This window comes from Chelon labrosus (assembly GCF_963514085.1).
Source record: "Chelon labrosus genome assembly, chromosome: 5".
Lineage (NCBI taxonomy): Eukaryota > Metazoa > Chordata > Actinopteri > Mugiliformes > Mugilidae > Chelon > Chelon labrosus.
The window spans coordinates 30,413,900-30,439,969 of record NC_140341.1 but is presented as its reverse complement, the minus strand read 5'-3'; the positions used below and the strand labels follow the sequence as shown (position 1 = coordinate 30,439,969).

Below are 26,070 nucleotides of genomic sequence, written 5' to 3'. Positions count from 1 at the left end.
GTAATTGCTGGATCCTGCAGCGTAGCTGCGCAACCTCGAGTCGGGGGGGATACACCGTTCTACAGTATTTTGAAAGTGATTGCAGTACCAGTTTTGGCCAGTTTTTGGCCATTTTTTGGCCACAATCCTACATACTGTTCCTTTAACTTTTGCTTAGTGAGGGTGTGGGAAGGGCACAGCTGAAGCCAGTTATATTTGAGTTTGTCCTTTAAGTCTATAGTGTATTAGAATATGTCATGTCATGTCACATCAGAAGTATGTATAAAAAGTATATCCCCAACCCTTTTAGGTTTTTTTTTGTTTCAGATTCCATAGTACATCTCCCAGTGCACATTTTAACCATCCTTAACTCTCCAGTCAGCAGTCCACTGGTAATATGATAGGAGATAGGACCCTGTGAGAGGTACCAGAATGTTTGCCCAAACACAGTCGACTCTGACACAGAGGTACTAAGGTTCATGCTATTATCTTCTAGGAATCATTTCTCTTCAGAAGTCACTAACAAACCCAGTAAAAATTATAATAATGACATATTTTTTGTACGGATTACTGTTGGGATGCTTTGCTTTACCTGGAATCTTACTTGGGGATTTGGTTTTCCGATGCCCAAGTTGTACCGCAGAGCACCTTGCTGCGTATGTCCCAAAGTTACCGCACTATGCACAGAAATAGTGAGGGAGCCAGGCTGCGGCTGCTGTCCAGTGTGTGTCAGACTGGAGGGTGAGCTCTGCGGGGTATACACGCCGAGGTGCTCCAGCGGCCTGAGGTGCTACCCGACCGTGGATGCTGAACTACCCTTGCAGCAGCTCATCCAGGGCTTTGGGCGATGTGGTCAAAAAGTGGACCTGGATGTCAAGCACAGGTGTGGACCCACCAGGCAACAAATGGTAAGATCTTTGATGGAAATGACTGTAAAGCTACAGAAAGAGAAACACCATAGCTACACAAATCCATTGTTTTGTATTGACAGGGAATCTGCCTCTTCCACTTTGCAAATGCTTTGATGCGACCACTGTATGCTACAATTAATACATCAATTAATTAATCTTTATTTATAAAGTACTTTAAAAACAACACAGTGCTGTACAAAGTGCAGTACACAGAAAAAGAAAAAAAAAAAAGGTAGAGGATGAAGGCAGCCAAGACCTCCTGCGAAATCCCCCAGTAATAGAAATAGAATCATGCATGTCACTTCTTTTAGAAAACTCAGTAGGCATTAGAGGCCAAAATTGCACTCCAGATAAATAATAATGATGCTCTGTGTGCAAGTAAGTAGTGGTATTTTGTTATTTGGTGTGACACAAGCTTTCCATAGCATTGTATGGTGATAATCCATGTGTCTATCATTAATAACCACTTGTCCTGTACAGGGTCACTAGGGCTGCAGCCTATCCCAGCTAGCTCTGAAGGGAGGTAGGGTACAGCCCAGCAAGCGTGCCAGTTTTGTATCACCACCAGGGCTGCCATGTTTCTCAGCTCAGTGGCTTGCATCTTCCTCTAGTTGGTCCTGTGTTACAGTGTGTCAATGTGTTCCTACAGGTCTATCGCAGGGCTAACCCAGAGAGACAGACAGCCATCCACACTCACATGCACACATATGGCCAATTTTAGAATGACAGTCCTTTGGACCTTTTTTGCTGTGAGGCATCAGTGCTAACCACCACGCCACTGTGCCGCCCCTCAGACTAGAATGTTCTGTAAGATGTTTTCTGTAAGACAAAATAATAACACAAACCAACATAACTTCCTGTTGTTTGGGAGTGGAAGAAACTGTAATATATCCAAGAAAGCAGTCCTTGTGTCTGGTGCTTGTCATCCTTTTACTAGCCATAATTTATTGATTGCAATGTAGTATTATCTATAACAGTGTTGCCATAATTAAAAACTGACAGAGCACTTCATGTGGAGGGTCTGCATAAACTTGTTTTGTAGCTTTAAGAGACTGTTCTTCTGCCCAAGTATCTACCAACTGTAACTTAAACCAGACCTTTTCAGTATTGCACCAGGGGACACATTAATCAGTTTCTGCCTGTGTGGCCAGCATCAACCAGCCAGCGAGTTTTAACCTGTCATTATACCTGGGCATGATGTAAAAAAAGGTTTCTCTGAGAAGTTGCACTGAGTCATCTTTATATTTTCACTGCAGGATTCTTTTTTTTATGTCTCAGAAACCAAATACATCAAAACGCATTTGGCAAGGCCAACTGCCCAAAATAAATAACTCAGAAATCCGCAGGGACGTTGAAATGTGAAGCTTTGGTCTCCCACTTTACAATTATTAGGGACAAAGGGTCACTATTGATTCCTGAAAATGAATGTTGACATATGCAATGCTTTTGGCAGGCAGTGGCAGTTCCACATCTTTGAGTGCAAACAAGCAGTATCCAACTGATGAACCTGTAACATGTCCTATACCACACATTATCCTTAAAGCTCATATGCTTGCAGTGTGTTATTCTAATGTAGGCTATGCAGACTGCACACATATTCAGTTTTGGAATGATTACATTCAGTTAACAAGACACATGGTTTGTTTTTGGGGCAGAGCTCCGTGGCAACATGTGCAACTTAATAACTCAAACTAGTCTTTTTTGTATATACTTACACACTTAGATCTTACAGAGAAAAAATGCAGAGCAGAGGCGGGTTTTCTTCTGCAGGAATTATTTTCTTCTTTCTACTCTTCTTCTTTTCATAATTACTGACTTGGAGGTTTTGATATTGAGATTCCAGTTTCTGTAAATTTAGCTAAATGTCATAGACTTGTCTGGGATCTTTGCTGTAATGTACTATAGAGCACATCAAAGAGAAGCTGAAAACGAGCATCATTTGAGATTGCGGTTTGTTCCCAGTTCACTGTGTTAAGCTTGACTTGAGCATAAGTGACTGCCTGCTATCAGATGTCAGCATCTGTCTCACATAATGCAGATTTTGAGGTTGTCTCCCGCTGTTAGTTGAGGTTACATTCTTGCTTCTAAATGACCACGCTGCTACTCACTTGAAAGTGAACCGGGATTTACATTTTTAGGTGTTCTGTTGTGGTTATTTTGCGTAATCCTGAGTTCACACGGCCATGTTCCCACTCAAGGGGAAACCTGAGCAAACAGTCCAGAGTTCAAATAAACCACTCCAGCTTTGTCTACCAGGAGTACACTTTGTATCCTTTTACAATTTTTCTCTTTTCTTTTTCAAACTGCTAATGTCATTAAGTTGCATTTATCTCCTCTGGCCCTCTACACTTTGAGCTAAAGTTCAGAAAACAGCAGCATGTAAGAAATGGCACGTCATTTTAAATGTTTCCACCTGAACTGTTTTTGCACTGGGAGTTGACATAGAAATGTTCTCATGATCCACAAAGGTTTTCGTCTTGGGATGAGAGCATCTGATGCCAGATGAAACCACACATCCCTTTCCTTTGAATTAAAAGAAAATGAATTCACTGTTTGGGGGAACTGAAGTCCATGGCAGGTGTGGCGCATCTGTCAGTGATGTGGATACTTCGTTATACAACCATAGCCATCAACATTTCAACATGTACTGTATTTGTGCAGGGAAGGCCTGTTGAGCAATGTGTACTCTGTGTTCAGCAGACTTGAAAACTTAAATAGCTGAAACCCAATACTTACACAACACAACATTATTTTAAGTCCACTACTTCCAGCAAATTGGGCATTTGTAGTACTTTTCCTACTAGTCTCCACAAACATTTGGTCCTTCAGAAGCATTTTGTTTGGATTGAAACCCGATGGGGAGTCACACATTTCAGACTCTTTCATCTGCTTCTCCATTTCTCCAGGTTCTTTGAAATCTTCTAAACATAATTTAACTGCTTGATTGCTGCTGCTTTTCTTTGTGTACTTGTCCATAGGTCCATGTTTTATTTGCTTCCTTCAACAGTGATATATTTCATTGCTTTAGCTCAAAGGGCAATCCAGGTGTGTAGACTACCAAGATGATCACTTTTCTGAATTCTGATACTACTTAGCTATCAAAGGTGCATGATTCAAAACTATTATTAATAATAATAATAACAATAATACATTTTATTTTTATGCCACCTTTCAGGTCACCCAAGGTCACCTAACAGCAAATAAAAACATATTAAAACAACAAGCAAAAACAACACAAACAGTGGACAGGGAGGGTAGTGCAGGGCAAGAAGCAGGATCTAATTATAGTGTGTAAGCCAATTAGAACAGATGAGTTTTGAGTTGTGGTTTGAATGATGAGATGAAGTCTGACTGTCTTATGGAGTTCCAGAGTCTGGGCACCCATGGAGCTGATGCGTGGGTTAGGGATGAAGAGTCCAGCAGAGGTTGAGCGAAGGGTGCGGGAGAGGTGTAGTCCTGGTGGAGGTCAGACAGGTAAGTGGGCTCCCCAGATTGTGAAGGGCTTTGTAAGTTAGAAGGAGGTTCTTGTATTGGATGTGGTATTGTACAGGGAGCCAGTGGAGTGAGGTGAAAAAAGGGGTGATGTGTCGTCCAGCTTTGTTCTTCTTTTTCAAAGTAGCATTTACTGAACTGCAGCCAGTATATCTAGGACATATTGGACTATTCTGAATGTTTACAAAATGCAAATCTGATTCAAATATTCAGGAGGTAATGACATTTATATAGCACTTCAAGTCAATGTTTCATGCAGGAGAGCATGCACCCTATCTCAGACCTACAATTAAAGTTGACCCCTCCGTTACCTATAACCACAATCTTTTCCAGAACTGTAATCATAAACTAACCATTGTTTCTCTGCCATAACAGCTAAGCTCAACCACATGTTAGCAGTACCGATATTGTAAGAAGCTAGAACATTGTCATTTAACATAGATGTGGGTAGCAGAGAATCATTCAATTGTCATGTTCATTGGCTATGGAGACCGTTAAATCCTCTACTGAGACATCCATCTTCTCTAGCTTTTAAGAAACCACTGCCTTGAACAGTTCTTTTATTGCACTTTCCTTACACGTCTCTCTCTCTCTCTTTTCTTTTTTTTTTCTTTTGTGTTGTCGGTGGTCTAATACTGCCCTTGTTGCCCTGGAGGTGATCCTCTGCCGAGACATGCTCTAGCTCCTTCACCCACACTGTCAGGTCTTTAATTATTCCATGTAAGATGTGTGCCGCACACAGCATGTGCAATAACGTGAAGCAACGAGACATCACTTTGGCTGGGAGTTGCATGTGGTTGCCTGCAGTTCTGGGAAAACTCCCCCTGAGGGGTAAATGGCCCTACCTCCTTCTGCTTCTAATCTCATAACAGTTCACATTGGGATGTTATTTCTTGCATATCATAATGACAGCATTATTTAGTCAGGTTACTATAACAACAAGTGGACAGTATTTACTTAAGTAACTGACATACTTAAATAAATACATACAAGTAAATAAGTACATTCTTGCAGTACTTTGAACTAAATTGTACAGTGATTATTAGTTTTTTTTTAAGAAAACACAATCAGATTATCAAACATAATAAACTACAGAATGTTACCTCACCCTAACCCCTAACCTAGACCCTTAAAATGCACAACAGTATATTTCTATCGCAACCATCTTGAAGTTGATGCTTGATCTTTGTATAATTTATATAGCCATATAACATACTATGAATTAAATGAAGGTTTTTGTGAATGTACTAGCAAATGGTTTGCCAGCAGGAGACAACTTAAGCATTTGGTGGAGTTCTATTTCTGAGTCCAAAATGAACTTTCCTCCCAGCTCTGTTTTGGTCCCTGCCAGTTGTGTAGAACAGATTATGCTTTTACATGCAAAGGCCATACTTTACACCACACTTGTGCAGTTTACCAGAGTTTACAAGCAGTTTACCAACTTATGCCTGTGAGGTGGCACACCGTCAACGCTAAATGTTTAATTGTTTTGTTTCATGTGGATATATGTCCTGTCTTGTAACATTAGGGACCATGATGGAAATAAGTGCTTGCACTTTGTCATGATCTATCCCTTGGATATGTCTTTATTCCAATAAAAAAATAATAATAAAAAAAAAATAATTAGAGATTACAATAAATTACACAAAATGAGAAACTGTGGCATGATGGACTATAGCTGTAACTGCAATATCATACATATTCGTGGATGTTATTGGCAAGGACATGGTCATTTCTAGTATGGCCATATGGATGTTGGTTTTCTGCACTATAACAGAGTGTTGGTCAAGTCACACTTACATTAATGTGAAAAACAGACATTTTGTACCAATGTATCACTTTACCAGTTTTGCCTTTTAAGTCTGACAAATACTCTAGAAGCTCCAAACGTTTTCCTTTAACGACTACAAAGGCAGCTCCATTGGTTAAAATGACACACATAGAGGCAAAGCAACATTGAGACTTGAAAGAGCCTGCTAACCGTAAAAGGTCTGAAGGATCTTCATTATTCTGTTGCTTTTTAAACATTTGCCAGCTGTAAAGTGTTTGAAGTGGTCGAGCCGTAGGAGAACCCATTTACATTGACGATGGTTTAAAGTACTGCAAGGCCACTTTCTTGGCCGTCATAGCCAGTCAAGTATTTGAGAACTGCTCTACTGTATATGATAACAGGGCAAATACATGAATGCTAAGCAACCTTGAAAAGACATTACTCATTTTGTGCTATGAGAGAACTGTGAAAGCATTGCTCAAAGGCAAAACTCAACGCCAACACTCAGAACAGCTCGAGACAGGTAGTTTCTATGGCACTGAAGACAGAATCAAAAACACAGCGCTTAGATGACAGCTGTTGGCTAAAGACACGTTTTTTTTCTCTCCTCTGAAAATGATGTTATGAGATCCTATAAGTGTCTATAGAAAACATCCCACAACCTTCACAACCTGTCTCTATTTACACTTCAGCTTGACCACAACACAGTATTCCTGCTCCATGTGCTTTTGATGCACACACAGCAACACAGTTCAACACTTCTGAGACAAAATGAAAATGATCTTAGTTGTCCTTATAATAGTTTCAAAATGTTTTACACATTTCTGTCAGTAGACACAAATTAATAATGCTCAGCAAAATCTTCCCATGTCAGAGATTCGTTCAATGTTTCACTTACACTGATTATATTAACTTGAAAATAATTCAAAGGTTGTGTGCTCACAGGGAGGATGTATGGTATTTAGCCACAGCTGACACACTATAGTGAATATAACTTGATTTCTTGAAACTTAAGATCTTATTTATGGCCACAAAGATAGGAAAGATTTCCCTTTGTCCAAAACGCAGTCTCATTCCCAGGCAACACTGAAAATTTTCTAAAGCTGTTGATGTAACAGATAAAGTCATGAGGTGCCCTTTGGTGATAGTGCCTTGATGCATGGGGTTTGCAGGTGACTCCAGTGTTAATCCACCTGCGTCAACGTTACACACCATGTCTCCACAGTGAAATGGCAAAATGTGCTCTGCTTCTTTCGCTTCTGTTGCTCCTTTTAAAGCATTGATAAGATTTGTTAAACCAAAGTCTGATGATCTTTTGCTAAAAGTAACGTAGTTTTGGTGACTAAACTGAACCTAACAGGAACAGACTAATACGTCCACCCCCCTCCGTCTAAGGACTTTGTTGCCGTTTCAGAGTGGAAACGCACACAAACAATCATGGCATCCAGTTTTGCCACGGGTGGGTTAATATCGGAGTAAGTTGCAAACCTGGTGTGTCACAGCACCAACAACAAAGGACACCTGGTGCATGTCTCTGAGACATCAGCAGCTTTCACGAAATGACAGAATTTGACACCCTGGGAATGAGAACGCGTTGGCGTGGCTATTGTCACAAAATGGCAAGGCTGTTATAGTCTTCACACGGCTTAAATTTGGGCTCTGGGGATTGTAATGATAGCCACTCTCAATAAAAATGTGATGGGTTCTCAAAAGATTTTTGACAAATACATATACAATATGTCCATAAGTGACATGACATAATAAACCTAAAAACTGAACAAGTCAAAATTATTGATATCCTTCTACTTAAATAATACAACAAAAGAAATGTTAGAACTTAATGTCTTTTAACGCACCCATTCTTTTTGTAGCTCCACATGTGACCCTTACACTTCTGAGATAGTAGTTTGAACTACTTCCTTTCTCTCTGGTGGAAAGGGTGGTGCCTCTTTTCAAAAGAGCTCAGGCATGACCTGTGACTGAGACAGAGCTCTCTGACAGTGGACAGATTTGAAGCACCCTGTGCGAGATGTGGGAAGGCAGTGCCATAGCACGACTGAGCTTCTTCCAAGTTTTACAGGGAAGCTTTTCGGAGAACCGAGTTTAGCTACGTGCTGCACAGGAACATCAGGCTGCTTGGAGATGGAGACTGTGCCTAAAGAGGATTTTCACCTTCAGACAGCTTTTCTTTCCTCTTTTCCAGCACTGTGGTGCTCTCGTGACACAAAACAACACAGCAAGCCTTTTTCTCCATGTAAATATGCTGAATTGATCATAACATCCTCTTATTTGTCAATTTTCTTAGAGGTATCCAGAACAAAAATCACCCAAGCTAAATAAGTTTTGGTGTTCCAACTCTTGCAATCCATATTTGCACTGAGTGACAAGCACAGCTTCAGAGAATCGTCTCGCCTTTAGTTCAGATAGTATTGGCTAGATTTGACTGCTAAGATATGAAGCCAGTTTTAAAATCATTTGGAGCTTGTAGCTACATCAGAGTGTCCCAAATAATTCTTGTTACATCACAGGGATGCATGGTGCTTCACAAGATCTAGATGCCTTTAAGATGCAAGATATAGCTGAAATCAATAAAATCACAAAAAACATATTTTTATTTTTTTTATAGAATTTATTTATTATTAAACAATAATCATCTTTATTGTCTATTAACAATGACAGGCAAAACAATGCTTGGCAGGTTACTGAAAGAATTTTCGACTAATAGGAGAAGCAAACAACTGAGCAGTTTTTTTTAACCCCAGTGTTTCCCCCTGACATCATGACATAACGGCATGTAAATAAGATAAACAACATAAGGCTAGAATAAAATAGAATCGAACAGAATAGAATAGAATTTAATTTACTGTGGGGCGGCACAGTGGCGAGATGGTTGGCACTGATGCCTCACAGCGAGAAGATCCCGGGTTCGAATTGATGGGTCGACTGGGCCTTTCTGCGTGGAGTTTGCATGTTCTCCCTGTGTCTGCGTGGGTTCTCTCCGGGTACTTCAGCTTTCTCCCACTGTCCATAGACATGCTTGTTAGGTTCATTGGTGATTCTAAATTGGCCGTAGGTGTGAATGTGAGTGTGAATGGTTGTCTGTCTCTCTGTGTTAGCCCTGAGATAGACTGGAGACCTGTCCAGGGTGTACCCCACCTCTCGCCCGATGACAGCTGGGATAGGCTACAGCAGACCCCACGACCCTTCACAGGAACAAGCGGTTACAGAAGATGGATGAATGAATGAATTTACTGTCATTTGCAGAGGTACAAGAAAGTACAGGTACCTTGGAATGCTTGTGCCAGATTCCCTGAATAAAAGTAAAACAGAGACAGTCCAGTCTGTGAGGTGTGTGATGTGATTGTTTGTAGAGAGGTGTTCATGTGAATGAAGTGGGGGATGTGGTATTTTCTTCCAGCCTTGATGTCCTTGGCTATCATTCTGATAGTGGCGTATGTACAAAGATTAAAGAAGATATATATATACACAGTTGAAACCAGATGTTTACATACACTGTGTTAAAAGACACATAAACATTTTTTCCTCACTGTCTGAAGTTAAATCAAACTAAACCTCTCCTGTTTTAGGTCAGTTAGGATTACTAAAATTATTTCTATTTGCTAAATGCCACAATAATGAGAGTGAGGGAATTTCTTAGAGAATTTTTTATTACTTTCTTCAAAGTCAGAAGTTTATATACATTACCTTACTATTTGGTAGCGTTGCCTTTAAGCTGTATGACTTGGGTCAAACATTTTTGGGTATCCTTCCACAAGCTTCTCGCAATAGTCTGCTAGAATTCTGGTCCATTCCTCCTGACAGAACTTTTGTAACTGAGTCAGGGTTGTAGGCCACCTTGCTTGCACACGCCTTTTCAGATCTGCCCACAAATTTTCTATGGGATTGAGATCGGGGCTTTGTGATGGCCACTCCAAGACATTGATTTTGTTGTCCTTAAGCCACTCTGTAACTACTTTGGCAGTATGCTTAGGGTCATTGTCCATTTGGAAGACCCATTTGCGCCCAAGCTTTAACTTCCTGGCTGATGTCTTGAGATGGTGCTTCAATATTTCCATATAATGTTCTTTCCTCATGATGCCGTCTATTTTATGAAGTGCACCAGTTCCTCCTGCGGCAAAACAGCCCCACAACATGATGCTACCACCCCCATACTTCACAGTTGGGAAGGTGTTCTCAGGCTTACAAGCTTCCCCCTTTTTCCTCCAAATGTAACAATGGTCATTATGGCCAAACAGTTCCACTTTAGTTTCATCAGATCACAGGTCATGTCTCCAAAAATTAGGGTCTTTGTACCTGTGTGTATTTGCAAACTGTAATCTGGCTTTTTTATGTTGCTTTTGGAGTAATGGCTTCTTCCTCGCTGAGTGGCTTTTCAGTCCATGTCGGTACAGGACTCGTTTCACTGTGGAGAATGACACTCTCTTACCAGCTTCAGCCATCATCTTGACATGGTCTTTATCTTTTGTTTTGGGGTTGATTCGCACGTTTCGGACCAAAACACGTTCATCTCTGGGACATAGAACCCGTCTCCTTCCTGAGCGGTATGATGGCTGGACATTCCCATGGTGTCTATATTTGCGTATAATTGTTTGGACAGATGAACATGGCACCTTCAAGCATTTGGAAATTGTACCCAAGGATGAACCAGACTTGTGGAGCTCCACAATTCTCTTCCTGATATCTTGGCTGATTTCTTTTGATTTTCCCATGATGTCAAACAAGGAAGCAGTGTGTTTGAGGTGTAGCCTTAAAATACATCCACAGGTGTCCCTCCAATTAACTCAAATGTTGTCTGTTAACCTATCAGAAGCTTCCAAAGCCATGACATCATCATCAGGGCTTTCCTTCATTGTTTAAAGACATAGTAATCTTTGTGTATGTAAACTTCTGACTTTGCAGAAAGTAATAAAAAATTCTCTGAGAAATTCTCTCTCTCATTATTGTGGCATTTAGCAAATAGAAATAATTTTAGTAATCCTAACTGACCTAAAACAGGAAAGGTTTAGTCTGATTTAACTTCAGACAGTGAGGAAAAAAGGTTTATGTGTCGTTTAACACATCTGGTTTCAACTGTGTATATATATATATATATATACACTGAGGGGAGGTGTGAGCCAATGATCCTCTCTGCAGTCTTGAGGACTCATTGAAGTGAGAATGCTCTCAACGAGTCCTCTGTAGGCCTACTTCACCGTAGCCCTGGTGTTTGTGGCCCAGCTCAGGTCTGCTGACACATGAAGACTAGCCCTGTGATAGACTGGAGACCTGTCCAGGGTGTACCCCGCCTCTCACCCAGTGACAGTTGGGATAGCCTCCAGCCTCCCCGCGACCCTCCAGAGGACAAGCAGTTATAGGACATGAATCAGTGAATGAACTTTACCTTCGGGTATAATATTGTGATAAAGGAAACGCCTGACCCAACATGTAGTAATAACAGCAGGACAGCAATCACAATATAATTTGACAGATTATAAAGCACAACAGTAAAGTAACAGAAACAGACAAAAGGCTCGAGGGGGGTCCTCTCAAGCATGATTTACAGCCTCAGCGTTCTGCTTTTGCACTAATTACAGACACACACACAGTCTCACACAAACACACACTCGCATAGCCTCTGGCAGGAGGCGAGGTGCCCAGAAAAATCCTTAGTCAGCATGAAAAACCTTGATCAGAAGTGCGTCCCCACAAGTCTGTACTCACATCCAATGAATTGCAGTCAAGTTTAGCTCTTTAACTCACTTTTGTTTCTGTTTTTTTGCTTTAAATATATCATGACTGTGATGATTACTACATTGTTCAAAGTCTGTACAGTTTTAACCTCTTCATGAATTTGTGCTTTGCTTGTTTGAATTTGCTTGTTGTTTGAGTTTGGACTCTCTTGTGTCCGCCAGAATGACGAACATGCTTTGATAAAACAGGCTGCAGGAAACACTCTCACAGTGACCCCACTGCTAACAAGAGATGTACACCAACTGTGCCATAAACTCAGTGTTATAAACCTAAATGGGCTGTGGCACTTTTCACAAAGAAGCTCTTAGCACGGTCTGTCCATACTGTCGCCGTAGTAATTACAGCCATTGCAACGCCTCACTGTCCAGCTTAGAATTAGTAAAATGAGGAATGTATGAGGGAGACAGGATGCCTTGAGGACACAGAACAGCTTTGTCTTATAATACCAGGATTAAGACTTACGACTTGTAAAAGAGCCTGTTATTAGAAAAAATGTTTGCTTGTACCTTGTGATTAAATAATAGATAAATGTAGGTGAATGTGAGATAAGCAGTTTGTGTGTGTGTGTGTGTGCGTGGGCGCAACATCTGTCCAATTAACTACATACCCCAAAGCAGGACAGAGATTACTTTCATGCACAAAGAGTCAGAAGAAGCAATTCTAGGACCCTACCAAGTATTGAATGTTGAAACCAGGAAGGCTAGTTAGTTTACTGCTGTCTTTGGATCAAAAATATGAGATCTGTTCTGCAGCCCTGGGAATATTACTGGACACATGCTACAGATTAACTGCATGTCTAGTTGTTTTGTTTGTTTATTCACTACAGAGGTGCATGGGACTGAAAGTCCACACACCAAGAGACCCCTAGATGCTTCGGTTTGGCAGGTGTCTGCCAGGAACCAATACAACAATGATCGCAAATCCAAGATGAGGACAAATCAGCTGGAAGACCCTCGAACCCAGAAAATTACTCAGGTCAGTGCCAAAGTTTTCAACTATTACATTTTTGTCGTTAACAGTTGAGGACTAAATTTACCTTAAATATTGTACAACTTGCTTTTAGCTTCTCATCTGAGACAGTTTAATCCACAAGTTGTGATAAGTCTTACATGCAAAGCTGTTATTACCCAATGTTGTAGCCTCCTCTGCGACCTTCATTTGCATACACTGGTTAAAACAAACAATTCATGCAAAACTAAATCTTTGTACAATATAATGTAAGGTCCCATTTGCAACCATTGCCTCCAAGCATTACTCATTTTATATATTTTGTGCTGTCCTACAGTAGTTGTGTAAGTCATGAATGCAGTGAAATGGTCAATCTGTCCATCAATACCCAGCAGTGAAAGGAGGTCAATAATGTGCTGTGTGCAACAATGCCTGGTATGTAGTGCCCTCCTCTGGGCACTCTGTCACTCAGACAAACAGATGCACTTGCACTGACACACACTGTACATAAAGACACACACATCCACTTATATTTAATGGACCAACACTGGCGTTCAGAGAAAGTACATCCCTCAGGAAATTCAGCATCTTCTCACCATTTTTTATGATGACATTAACTGGATAGTATCACTAACTGAACAAGCAAAAAAATACTGCAACTCCCGTAGCACTACATCATATCTGATGCAGTCTGCAAAGTGTTTGCCATGCATTGGTGCAGCAATTGCAATTTTAAATGTATATTCATTCTGCATCCCCAATCCCAACTCTTATCCTAACTTTACTCTAAGCCTTTATGGTTGCACAGATTTCAATATGTTTGATACAAGCGGACGATGACTATGTTTTGTCAACATGTCTGAAATCATTCTCAATAGAGATTCCAACTTATTTGTTTAGACAGACGTCAAATAAGAGGATATATATGTTTCCATGCCACAAAACATCAGTCAGTAACTTTGAGTTAGATCTGCTGGAAACATAACAGGACACCAACATGTATTTCAATAGAAGATGACCAAGACAGCCCAACTTTTCAATGGCGCTGCCCAAATTCAATCATTGTGCATCCTTTTATAAAAGGTTGTTTGAACAATTTTTGATTGTTTTGTTTATGTCCTTCCCTGTAACTCCCATCACATCACCTGATGTTAATTCTATGTGGGGCAAACATATGCATGAATTTAATCCAACCAGAGTGAAATGATCCCCAAGTCTAACGCTGACCCCAGCCCTAGACACTAAAATTTTCCGGAATACATTATCAATAGGTTTGCACCACCCCTCTCAATCCAAATATTCCTCCTGTTCAGTTACGTTAGCATTTTTATTTGGACTAGCCTTTCTTTTATGAAACTCTTGTCTGTAAAGCACTGTTAAAACACAATTCACTATCCAAGTTACAGGATTCACTTTACATCAACGTTAGACACATCTGTTACATTCAGTAGTACTACATGTAAATGTATTAATGTTTTCTGTTGTATAAAAAACCTTTACCCTTATAAACTCATCCTTGTTGTGAAAACAGAAACTGTTTTGCATTCCACAGTGGAATGCATGTTGGCAGTTTAAGACCATCTATAGATTACAAACCCGGCCCCCTCTATTCTTGAGCGTTCACTTAACATTTCACAGTTTCAAATGCAGATCCATAAAAAACAAACAATTCCTGGAAATGCTCAGTGGGGTGGCGTTCAAGCGCAGTTATTCAGTTTCATGCAAATGAGCTTGGGCCCAGGGGGCTATGCATGTGGAGACCCACATATGTCACAACAAGGCAAACAATGATATGCATTTGCTCATTTTCTCCCTCACTTAACTCACTCACTTGTGAGAGAAATGCAGTAATAGGAGTTGTTCAGCTGTGCATTGGGAGGGACGTCAGACGGCTGTTGTCAAGCATGGATGCCCTTCGTTGTGGGTGGTCATGTGGGGTCACAGAACGGTATACAAATACAGGCTTTACTGTCAGAGCGTGCGTCGTGCCAGATCAGGCACTGTATATAAATGTGCAGTGTATACTATATACAGTCAACAGGTACTTTATCAAGAATACTTCTACACCTTCATATCATGCAATTATCCAATTAACAAAACATAAGGCAGTAGCGCAATGCATAAAACCCTGTAGATCAGGGTCCCACAATTATTTTACCCAAGGGTTGAATATTGTAAGGCATGCCAAGCCAAGGGCCTAAACATCCCAGGGTTTTTTCCCATTGCACCAATAACAGTTGTTTTTGCTGCTACTGCTATCATTATTACTAGCTGTAGGAGTATACAATAATTGTAATGTGTAGTAGCAGTAAAATGATAATTAAGGCATGGGTATAACAAAGCCTGTTTTGAGTGTCTAACCAGGAAAATAAATTAAATTTAAGTTCAAAACTTGTAAATGCCAATATGTGGACCATGTTCTGGACCAGTGACAAACAGATAAGCATGCCAAATTTTCTGCTAAAGGTCTGGCTACTCTACAGAGACATTTATCAGCAGCGTCTCTACAACCACATTCCCCTTGAGAAGAGCCAAGTGACTGAAAGACAGAGACAGGAAGACAACCAGAGATTCATCAATTTTGTGTTGTTTTTTTTTTTGTTTTTTTGCAGGCTATAGTGACAACGCCTCGATATTGATTAGTTCACAGGCAGCTAAGCTAGTTAAGGAGCATATGCAGTTACAGTACTTCATGCGTTTTATACGTGTCAGTGGTCAAGTGTACAGTGTGAGTTGAGACCAAACCACCGCAAAACAGTCTGCATTTTATTTTACATGTTGTGCATTATTATTTACTATATTATGACAATACACAGGCCAGACATTTGCCTTCTGCTGGTTGGCATCAATGAATGATCACATATGAATTCAGAAACTTTGATTGTGCAATGACTATTGGTGGCCTGGTTTGAGTATGTGAACTGCTCATTCCAGAATTTCCACCTCAGCAGCCTCTAAAAGCCAGTTCTGCAGTTGGAAATGTCTTATTGGTGGGAAAGTCGAAAGGAAAATTGGATGGTTGGATGGAGCTGACAGAAAAGCTATAGTAGATAACCACTCTTTACATCTGTGATGAGCCCAGAAACACATCAGAATTCACAAGACGACCACCATTGAGGTCGATGCACTATGACAGCAGAAAGCCACACTGAGTTCTGTTCCTGAAGAGAAAAGAATAGAAATTTGGGGCCGGACTCAGGCTCACAGAACTTGACAGTAGAATACTGGAATTACATACTGTAGTCTGGTCTGATGAGTCAATATCTGCCAAGGCTCAAGGTGGTAGGCTCAGAATAAGCCATCAGTTTTGTGGAAACCCCATGATGATGGTTTTAATGGGGAATGTTCAGCACATTTCAGACCCCTGCCACAGCATGACTCAGGTTTATCACTGACAATATTCAACCAACAGGGTAACTGTGGTTCAGGTGCTAGAGTGGGTTTTCCACTGATTACAGGTCCTGTGGTTCGATTCCTGGCCTTCAAATGTCCTTTGACAAGACAATAAGGCTGACAATGCTCCCAGTGACAGGTGGGCACCTTGCATGGTAACTCTAATGTCATCAGTGTATGTCAAAGTGTGAATGGGTGAGTCAGACACATTGCAAAGCACATTGGGTATGCCTTCAAGGCCACATCTTATTTCCAATTTGCACGGCTACTTCTGACAGGACAGAGCAACATGTCACAAAACAAGCAGCCAGCTGGTTTCATGGACACGACTTGCATGGACTTCAGTGGCCTCCTCAGTCACCATATCTGAATCTAGAAAAACTCTTTTGAGATATGGTGGCAGGAGGAATGTACAGGAAAATTTCCAACATTTAATGGAATCAATGCAAGGAGGAATTGAGTATGTTATGAAAGATTATGCAGGCCCTATCTGGAGAGACTATGAGGTTGTCAAATAATTGCACTGTGTCGTGCAGTCCCTGGCTCTCCAGTATTTTACAGCGCAGCCATGACATGCTAATAAGTAAAGAAAACTATATGTTATTGAATACAAGTTTTTTTCCTCTTCCTTAGTTGCTGCAATCTGTGTTTCCAGTTCTTTAATGGCACATACTTTGTATAATGTGAGTAAAGAAAAAGTGAACGAAAAAGTCTTTAACTATCGATATGTGGGCGCAAAGAGGCAGCTCTGAAACTGGAGGGTGTGAGTCTATGTGTCTTTATTACAAGAGAAAGAAACGTCAAAGAGCATAAGAGAGCTTGAAAGACAGGACCAGAGAAAGAGTACTTTTCATCCATATGTTCAGATCTCTGATAACGTTGGTGGCAGACTGTTCCTCCTCCTGTCCTTCTCTCTCATCCTCTGCCAACTAATCATAAGGCCAGGTCTCTTTGATCCCACTGGCAGACTGATACAGTCTGTGTGTGCATTACAGTACTGTACATTGTAAGTGTGCATTCCATTAGTGATAATGTGAACAGGAATAGTGTGCATGGTTTTTATGCAGAAACACATGTCTGCACAGGTTTGTGTGTGTGTGGCCGCCAGTTGAGTTAAACAATCTAGCTACTTATGCTCCATTCCACCAGACTCACATTAATCATATTGGCCAAACTTGATGCTTGCCTAACTGCACCTCGTAAAAAAATGTTAGCTATAAATATGTATATTTCAGACATTTTTACAAGACACAGAAGTATGTTATTTCACCATTGTTTTACTTGGACAGACCACATTCTTTGGACTCCAACTTAAGTCAAACTTAACTCCCCTTTTTGCCTTCTGCACCATACACCATAGTAACTGTCATTGTCAGTCTTGGTATTAACAGTTGACTCCTTCATCATTTTAGAGTGCTTGTCAGCAGGAGCTGGACCAGGTTTTAGAGGAGATCTCCAAAATGACCTCTGAGGACAACAGAGGCCCGCTGGAGAATCTGTATGGGCTCAAATTTCCAAACTGTGACCGACACGGATTCTACAACCTCAAACAGGTGAGCCATAGCACTGGTCTCACATCATACTATCTCACATGACAGTGGACAGGATTGTGGTTAGGTGAATTTGAAGAGGGCCCCATCCATTACACATCCAGTAGTTTCATATTATAAAGGGAGTTTTCCTTTGAATTGAATTGAATTGAATTTGAAGTTTTTGTTAATAGCATAATACAACTACACTGTACAATAATTAATACACCAAGTGAGTTCAGGAAGGTGCAATTCTGACATGAAGGCAAAGCATGCAGCTTCCCTGATGGCCTAGAACTCCAGAAGCCCCAAAAGATCCATGTGGGGTCACTTGGGACCGAGCTTTATTCTCTAAGCTGCAATCTTCATTTCCACAATTAAAACTGCAGGCTAAAGCTTGAAACACATTGTAATGATGCTGTTCCTTTAACCAATCACATTTCAAGTTTGTATTCTTAGGCCTTCTCTGTGGCCTATGGTAGCATCACCGTTTTCGCGTTCTCAGAAATTTTCCCAATTTAAGCCTCTCGCCCGATGACAGCTGGGATAGGCTCCAGCAGACCCCCGCGACCCTTAACAGGAATAACCGGGTATAGAAAATGAATGAATGAATGAATGAATAAACCGACGTAGCGGTTCATGTTCATCTGTTGCGAGTTGCAAAGCAAATTGTCCCCGTTTTGATATCTATTTTTTGAATCCACGATGGCGGTTGGAGGAGAGGCTATCGATTTGGTTGAAGATCTTCTTAGAAAGACATTTTCACAGTGGACTTTGATGGAAAAGCTGGATATTGTGAGGAAAGGCCGCTAGTTAGCCTGACCCAGCCAGGGTGTGTCTGCCATTTTCTGTTCAGCAAATAAGAGCGCTATGAGGACAACTCTGAATTGTTTCTTAAGTTCTGGTGAGTAAAATTAATTATATTTATGTCTTCTGCCATTTTCTTGAGTAGACATTGATGCTTCTGCTGGATTTGACGTGTGTGGCGCTGGTGCGCAGCTGCAGCGCAGTTTGGGCTGCAGGGAGTAAAAGGAGACTTTTTGAATTGTTCTAAGTGAGTTTCTTGCTTTAGTAATGGAATTCATCTCACTATATGAGATACCTGTCTATGATGCAACGTCTTGTTTTATTGCATATCCGTATGTTGTTGATGGTTTCTATAGCAGTGGCATCATAACGATCGTATTAAGAGGTGTTTTGAATAAGGTTGGAGGGCATTGAAGGCCTAGGTGGAAAATGCACAGCCCGCCACTGATATATTCTTCTGTAACCGCTTTGTCCTGTGAAGGGTCGCGGGGGGGCTGGAGCCTATCCCAGCTGTCATTGGGCGAGAGGTGGGGTACACCCTGGACAGGTCGCCAGTCCATCGCAGGGCTAACACAGAGAGACAGACAACCATTCACACTCACATGCACACCTAAGGCCAATTTAATTCAATTCAATTCAATTTTATTTATATAGTGTCAATAACACTTTTACAAAAACCCAGCCTGAAACCCCCAGAGCAAGCCTGAAGGCGACGGTGGCAAGGAAAAACTCCCTTTTAACAGGAAGAAACCTTGAGCAGAACCCAGCTCATATGGAGGGACCCATCTGCCTAAGGCCAGACAGGTAGAGACAGAAGAAAGAGAGAAGAGAACAGCAAGATAAACATACATCTGTCAGATACACATATCTGACTAAAGTGTGGAATCTTGTGGAATCTTATGATACAAACTGATGATGTTACATGACAATTTGAAAATGTAAGAGGAATCATAGGCAGGTTGGAGAATTGTTCATTCAGGTAGGAGTGGATAACTGCAGGATTCCATGAAGACTAGGCAGGCTGATGAGACCACGACAACAGATGTAGTATAGAGCTCCACAGGAAACGCACAACTCCAGGCCAGGGATACTCACAAGAAGAAGGAGGAGGAGGGGAGGGGGGGAGGGACACACAGCAGTTAACATTCTATACAGTAATAGCACAGAATTGCATGACTAGTAGTAGATAGGAAATTAGAGGGCAAGAGCTCTGTGCCAGAGAAAGGAAAGTGGAGGATGCGAGAGAGGAGAGAGAATTTAGAATTTAGAATCACCAATGAACCTAATGAGCATGTCTTTGGACGGTGGAAGGAAGCTGGAGTACCCGGAGAGAACCCACGCAGACACTGATTTACAGTAAACAAAAAAGAGGTATATACAAGGTAGTTACTATGTTTATACAGGTGTGAAAATACTTAACTTGTGACTATTGCAGTGTAAGATTTGCAATAAGATTTTTAAAGTAACTGACAATAAAATCTTAATTACCACTGATAAAACCCTGAAAATGGAAAGGAGAGACAAAAACCAATGAAGAAAAAATGTTGAACCACCAAATGAGGCCAACAAAAATGAGTCAAAACAAGCATTTTTCAAACCCTCAGAAGTGTATTTTCCAAAGTTTCCATTGATGCCAAATACAGTATGGATAGGGAAGTGTTTATAAAATGACTCACATCTAAAACTAACAACAGTATTTCAGTAATAGAGTGTTGTTTGACTGAATTTGGCACCTGACACTGAGTTCTGTGGCACTGGAAAAATATCTCTCTCATTGCACTCATTTATTCAAAGTACATTATTCAGATGATGTATAGTTCATATAACATCTACTGTAAACTCATTTGTCATGTTTGTAAAATAAGTTTAACACGGAACCACGCAGCACGGAACGGCTGCTCTCTGCGGGTGAAAACTTTCACAAATGTCACAGCACCGGCCGCCGATCGGTGACGTCACAGCAGGTGTTTTCCGTCCACTGGTGAAAGACCTGCAGTGACGCACTCATTAAGTTTGGCCATGATTAAAAGATTCAGCGCACAGAGCGCAGTGCAGCAGCTGATCTGTGCTCTGAGGGATTAACTGGTGACCTACTGTTTCACAGCGAACGATAACACAACAGACTCAATGGTTGCAGATGTCATCATGTTTTAAACTCCGGTGGTAGTTGTTCCAAGTAGTGACGACTGACTCTGATGATTCAAACAGCTCTGTGATGATCAGTATCATTGGGCCTACACATGTAATGCATTTCAGATTGAAGTAACAACTTTCCATTCCTTCACTTTCTTTCTCACATTCTTTGTCTTTTTCATTTCTCAACCTTTCTCTTGAGCTTTCCCACAGAGACAAACATATTATTTGGCGTAGTTTTCCCTTGGATTTCCTCTCTCTTTTCTTTTGTAGCCTGACTCACACAACACACACACACACGGTTCTCTTGTATTAACCTGACAAAATCACCCTGGCAAAATATATATTCATTCATTCATCTTCTGTAACCGCTTGTTCCTGTGAAGGGTCACGGGGTCATCAGGCGATAGGCGGGGTACACCCTGGACAGGTCTCCAGTCTATCTCAGGGCTAACACAGAGACAACCATTCACACTCACATTCGCACCTACGGCCGATTTAGAATCACCAATTGACCTAATGAGTGAATATATAATGAATAAACTGCACCATTCAAACATCTTATATCTCACTCGGCAGAGAAGCAAAACGTACTACCTGACTTGACCACTATCAAACTAAGACACTCAGCCACTCACTCACTTACGCAAAATATGCAGAGAAACGAAACTTAACCGACTTATAACCGGTGCTCATGGATCCCTGCTTAACCGAGAGTAAGCAGCCATTCACTCGGTTGCCTTCAGATTTTTCTGTCAGAGCTTTAAAAAAACGGTCAATGGCGGAAATTATCCGGTTAACGCGACCCCTGGTGTGTAGAGAGCTTCATGGAATGGGTTTCCATGTCCAAGCCATACATCACCAAGTGCAATGTAAAGTGGTGATGCAGTGTGATGCAGTGGTGTAAAGCATGCCGCCACTGGATTCTAGAGCAGGGGAGACACGTTCTCTGGAGTGAAGAATCATGCTTCTCCATCTGGCAGTCTGATTGACGAATCTGAGTTTGACGGTTGCCAGGAGAACGGTACTTGTCAGAGTGCACTGTGCCAAGTGTGAAGTTTGGTGGAGGGGGGATTATGGTGTGGTGTTATTTTCAGGAGCTGGGCTTGGCCCCTTAGTTCCAGTGAAAGGAACTCTGAATGCTTCAGCATACCAAGAGATTTTGGACAATTCCATGCTCCCAACTCTGTGGGAACAGTTTTGGGGATGACCCCTTCCTGTTCCAACATGACTGCGCAAAAGTGCACAAAGCAAGGTCCATAAAGACATGGATGAGCGAGTTTAGTGTGGAAGAACTTGACTGGCCTGCACAGAGTCCTGACCTCAACCCGATAGAACACCTTTGGGATGAATTAGAGCGAGGACTGCGAGCCAGGCCTTCTCGTCCAACATCAGTGTCTGAGCTCTGAAATGTGCTTCTGGAAGAATGGTCAAAAATTCCCATAAACACACTCTTGTGGAAAGCCTTCCCAGAAGATTTGAAGCTGTTATAGCTGCAAAGGGTGGGCTGACGTCATATTAAACCTTATGGATTAAGATTGGGATGTCTCTTAAGTTCATATGTGAGTAAAGGCAGATGAGCCAATACTTTTGGCAATATATTGTATATATATGCCACTATCCACACACTCTCTCCCCACTTTATTTTATAAGCTCACACACACCCTCCTCCTCTTCCTTAATACTCTGCTTCTCACATACACACATGCATGGGGAGATGTTGTCATCATGAATGAGGCAACAAGCTTCTGAGCTCAAGGTTATAAGGCAATAAAACAGTTTGGCGTATTTCATGGGAAGACTTTTGTTAAGCTGAGAAACAAACTGTGCTTCCGACTGGGGGCTCAAATTCTGCCCATCCATAGAAATCAGACAGAGGAGGACAAACAAGGTCACATATCCAGTGTTTTCTTACGAGGATAGTAGAGCAGAAAAGAAGATTTGAATAGGCGCCACAGTTTCCTAAAGCAAGGCTCTTAACCACTCAGCCAATTTTCGTCACTGGTCACAAACAACAGCATTGTTTCGGACTGGAGTCCCCGGTTCCCAGGAAGGAACACTGTACCTCCTCAACACTTGGCTCCCTCTTTGAGTTGTCCCTCCTTGTCGCGCGGTAATTACTGTAACTGTCACTTTTTTTGTTCTTTCTCATCGAAGGAAGAAAATGGAAAGTCTTTTCTTCCCCCCCCAGCTCTTCATTCTTTTCCCCCATCCTCTACTCAGCTGCGTGCGCAGCGTAAACTGTGTCCCCTGCAATTACGACCTCATTTCTGAGGTGTAGGGGGAGGGGGGATTAGGGCTACTGGCATGCCTCCTCTGTGCATGTGTGTGTGTGTGTTTGTGATGACATGTGTGGATGTGGGGTTGTGTGTAGGGGGCATGACCTGAGGACAGGCTGTTATTGGGTGAGTGTCGTCCCACCCGAACCATAGCCCTCACTCTCGTCCAATGGCCCCCCGCCACCAGAAGATCCTCACACACATACACACACATCATAAGCCACCATACGCCATGCTTCATTAATGCATCCCCTGTTTTCCATTGTTCATCTTACCCCCCCCCATTTTTTTTCGAGTGTTTTCAGATTGTGTTTTTCTTCTTTCCTTCCAGTGCAACATGTCCACCCATGGCCAGCGGGGTGAATGCTGGTGTGTTGACCCCTTAACTGGGGTCCAGATACCAGCGACGCCTAAAGTCAGAGGGGATCCCAACTGTAACCAGTTTCAGGAGGAGCACTGGACGATGCCCACAGAAGCGGCATCCCAGTAGCAATCCCACTAGCACACTACAGCAACAAAGCAGAGTTGGGTTTTCTCAACTATCCAAATATAATCTATTTGATGTGTTTTTCTCATTTCAAATTGATAGTAGTTTTGAGGTTAAGGTAAAAACTAAGCTAAAAAGTGTCTGTTATACTATTTTTTGCTGATGATTCCTATAATTTGACAGTAAACAATGAGCGTTAGTCCATATCCTTCAGACCCTGGCTTGTCGGTGGGACTCCTGTGAAAACCAGGCCCAATTTGTCCTGCTAAAGATGTACTTTTTTAAAATGGGGGCTCAAATATAGTTTCATTTTCTTAAAAAAAAAAAAAAACAAACAACATCCTGAAACAGCTGGGTAGTGTAGCTTTTTGTATATCTAAGTGAAACTGAAATAAACTGAACTAAATATTTTCTGATTCATTTCGCATTCAGTTTCCTGTACAATATCTTGGTAACAGCACAATTTATGTGGAACTGACTCAAAATATAGTTCCTACTTTCATTGTAATAAGTGAACATGTCAACCACTGCATTTATTTTTCTAATTCTTTTGGGATGGTGATGTAATGTAATGTGTCTGTGTCTTTGCTACAGATCACAAACAGCCTTTTGGCTGACTTTATATTTATCAATTGAAAGATTGAAAGTTGTTGTTACACAAACCAATAAATAAAAACAAGCTTTCTAAAAATTAAAGCAGAAATAATGTATGTACAATCTACAAACTATGCCACTAGCAACACTGTTTTCATGAAAAATAAGTTGTTTGCTGTTTGTATTGCCATTTGTTGGTATTATACAATAAAAACAAAAGTTGATTTTAATGAAAATGAAAATGGAAATCTGACACACTAAATTTATATGAATCCACACCCATCAGATGTGCTGATGTTTGTCAGCAATTTTCCTCGCAACACTGACAACAACTCCAAATAAATGTCACTCAAGAAAAATTGCCCGGTAATAACACTGCTGTGTGTGCCATCACTATTCCTGTCATACTATGAAGACGTGCGCGTGTGTGTGTGTGGGGTTACTAATGAAGTGTTGACATGAGGAGGGATTAGGATGGGAACTGACACTAACAAATGTGGCATTAAGTGGGTAAAGGTGTCTATGAATAAACCAAGCCAGGCACACAAATACAAACTGAGACACAAACGCGGCAAGACATTTATAATACAGTTAGTGACCCAAAGAGGAAACCAACGAAAAGCCTTAAAGGGCTATATAGTGGATGTAGAGGTACTAGCAAAAAGCGGGATTCGGGAATTATTGCAATGAAATTGTACATCTTATTTCTACAGGTTGTGCTGGAGAACTTCTGCCATCCAAGGGGTGCAGGCAATGTTTTTAATTGTCAGACATGTAATCCATGATGACTGCGAAATCATTTTAAAATGGGTTCAGAAGATGTACGAGGAGCATTAAGTTCCGTTATGTATGTTTATATCTGCAACTGTCATAGAGATGTTTGAAACGGCCTACTTGTGAATGGTTGTGCCATATCACTTTTCATTTATTTAGTTTAGTGTGATTTCTAAGAATGCCAGAATCCTTTTTCAGTTGTTCAATGAGCAGAGGGCATATGTGGCCTTTTTCAGAATATTCCACCTTTTTGTACCACTGTCCAAACACTTTAGGTTAGGTAAGCTATTTTTGAAGCAACCAACAACATGGGATGGACTTGTCACCTTGAAAACCAAAGAAATGGAGGAGACGCATGTGTGTTTGTAGAAAACAAAATATGCAGTTACATTTCAATTTAAACTGATTAAACTGATGGCTCAAATTTCTTTATGATAGCAATGAAATTATAAATTTGACTACGCTATAAAAGAGGAAGAACAAAATCTATAGCCATTAAAGTTCAAACCCACATGTGGAACTAATATGTTGTTGTTGTTGTGCAACAGAATCTAAGTCAACAACTTGTTTCATCACTGCTTAAACTATTTGTCAGATTCAAGCCGAACAAGCCCTGAGTGTGTTCAGAACAGGTAGTATCATAATAAATATAACACTTTAGGGTTTACAACAATTGGCCAGACAGAATTAGCAATGCAAATGTGGGGAATGGGAAAAAGAATGTAAAGGGACTTTTTCACAGTATAATGACATTTTAGTAGAAGAATCTCTATGGATTTAATGATGTGTGGCAGAAGTCTTTGCAGTCACATTAAAGTTTGATGACAGGAGCCACTACTGGGAATGAACCTGCATGCAGCTACCAGTCAGAAGATGTCAATTTGGTTTATATAACTCACAATGGGCCTCATATTGGCCCCAGCTGAATAGATATGCACTGAACAAGCATGGTCCTCATTTTATACAGCAGAAAGTATTACTTAAAAAAGAGGTGTGTATGTTTATGTACATCATGGCAGATGTTTTCTCAGTGGGCTGAGGGTGGAAGCTTAAATGCTGTTATATCTGAAATCATAGGGAATCTGACAGATTTTTTGATCTCAGTGCTTCCTGATTGAATAGCAACTAAAGATAGTGGAAGACAACATATCTGATAACTACTGAGTTACCTATTCACTACACTTTCACTACAGTTAAAGGGGAATTACCGTTTTTTACAACC

At 41.0% G+C, this 26,070-nt stretch overlaps 1 protein-coding gene across 1 annotated transcript; it reads left to right on the top strand.

Annotated features, from left to right (window-relative positions):
- Positions 1-525: 525 nt before the first annotated feature.
- Positions 526-23,483, top strand: LOC311488400 (insulin-like growth factor-binding protein 2-B; the record flags this gene model as incomplete). Its single annotated transcript, XM_084545065.1, is given in 7 exon segments — positions 526-636; positions 639-854; positions 856-870; positions 872-887; positions 12,731-12,879; positions 17,658-17,798; positions 23,325-23,483. Coding segments are annotated over 7 exon segments (807 nt in total).
- Between the last annotated feature and the right edge of the window lie 2,587 nt (positions 23,484-26,070).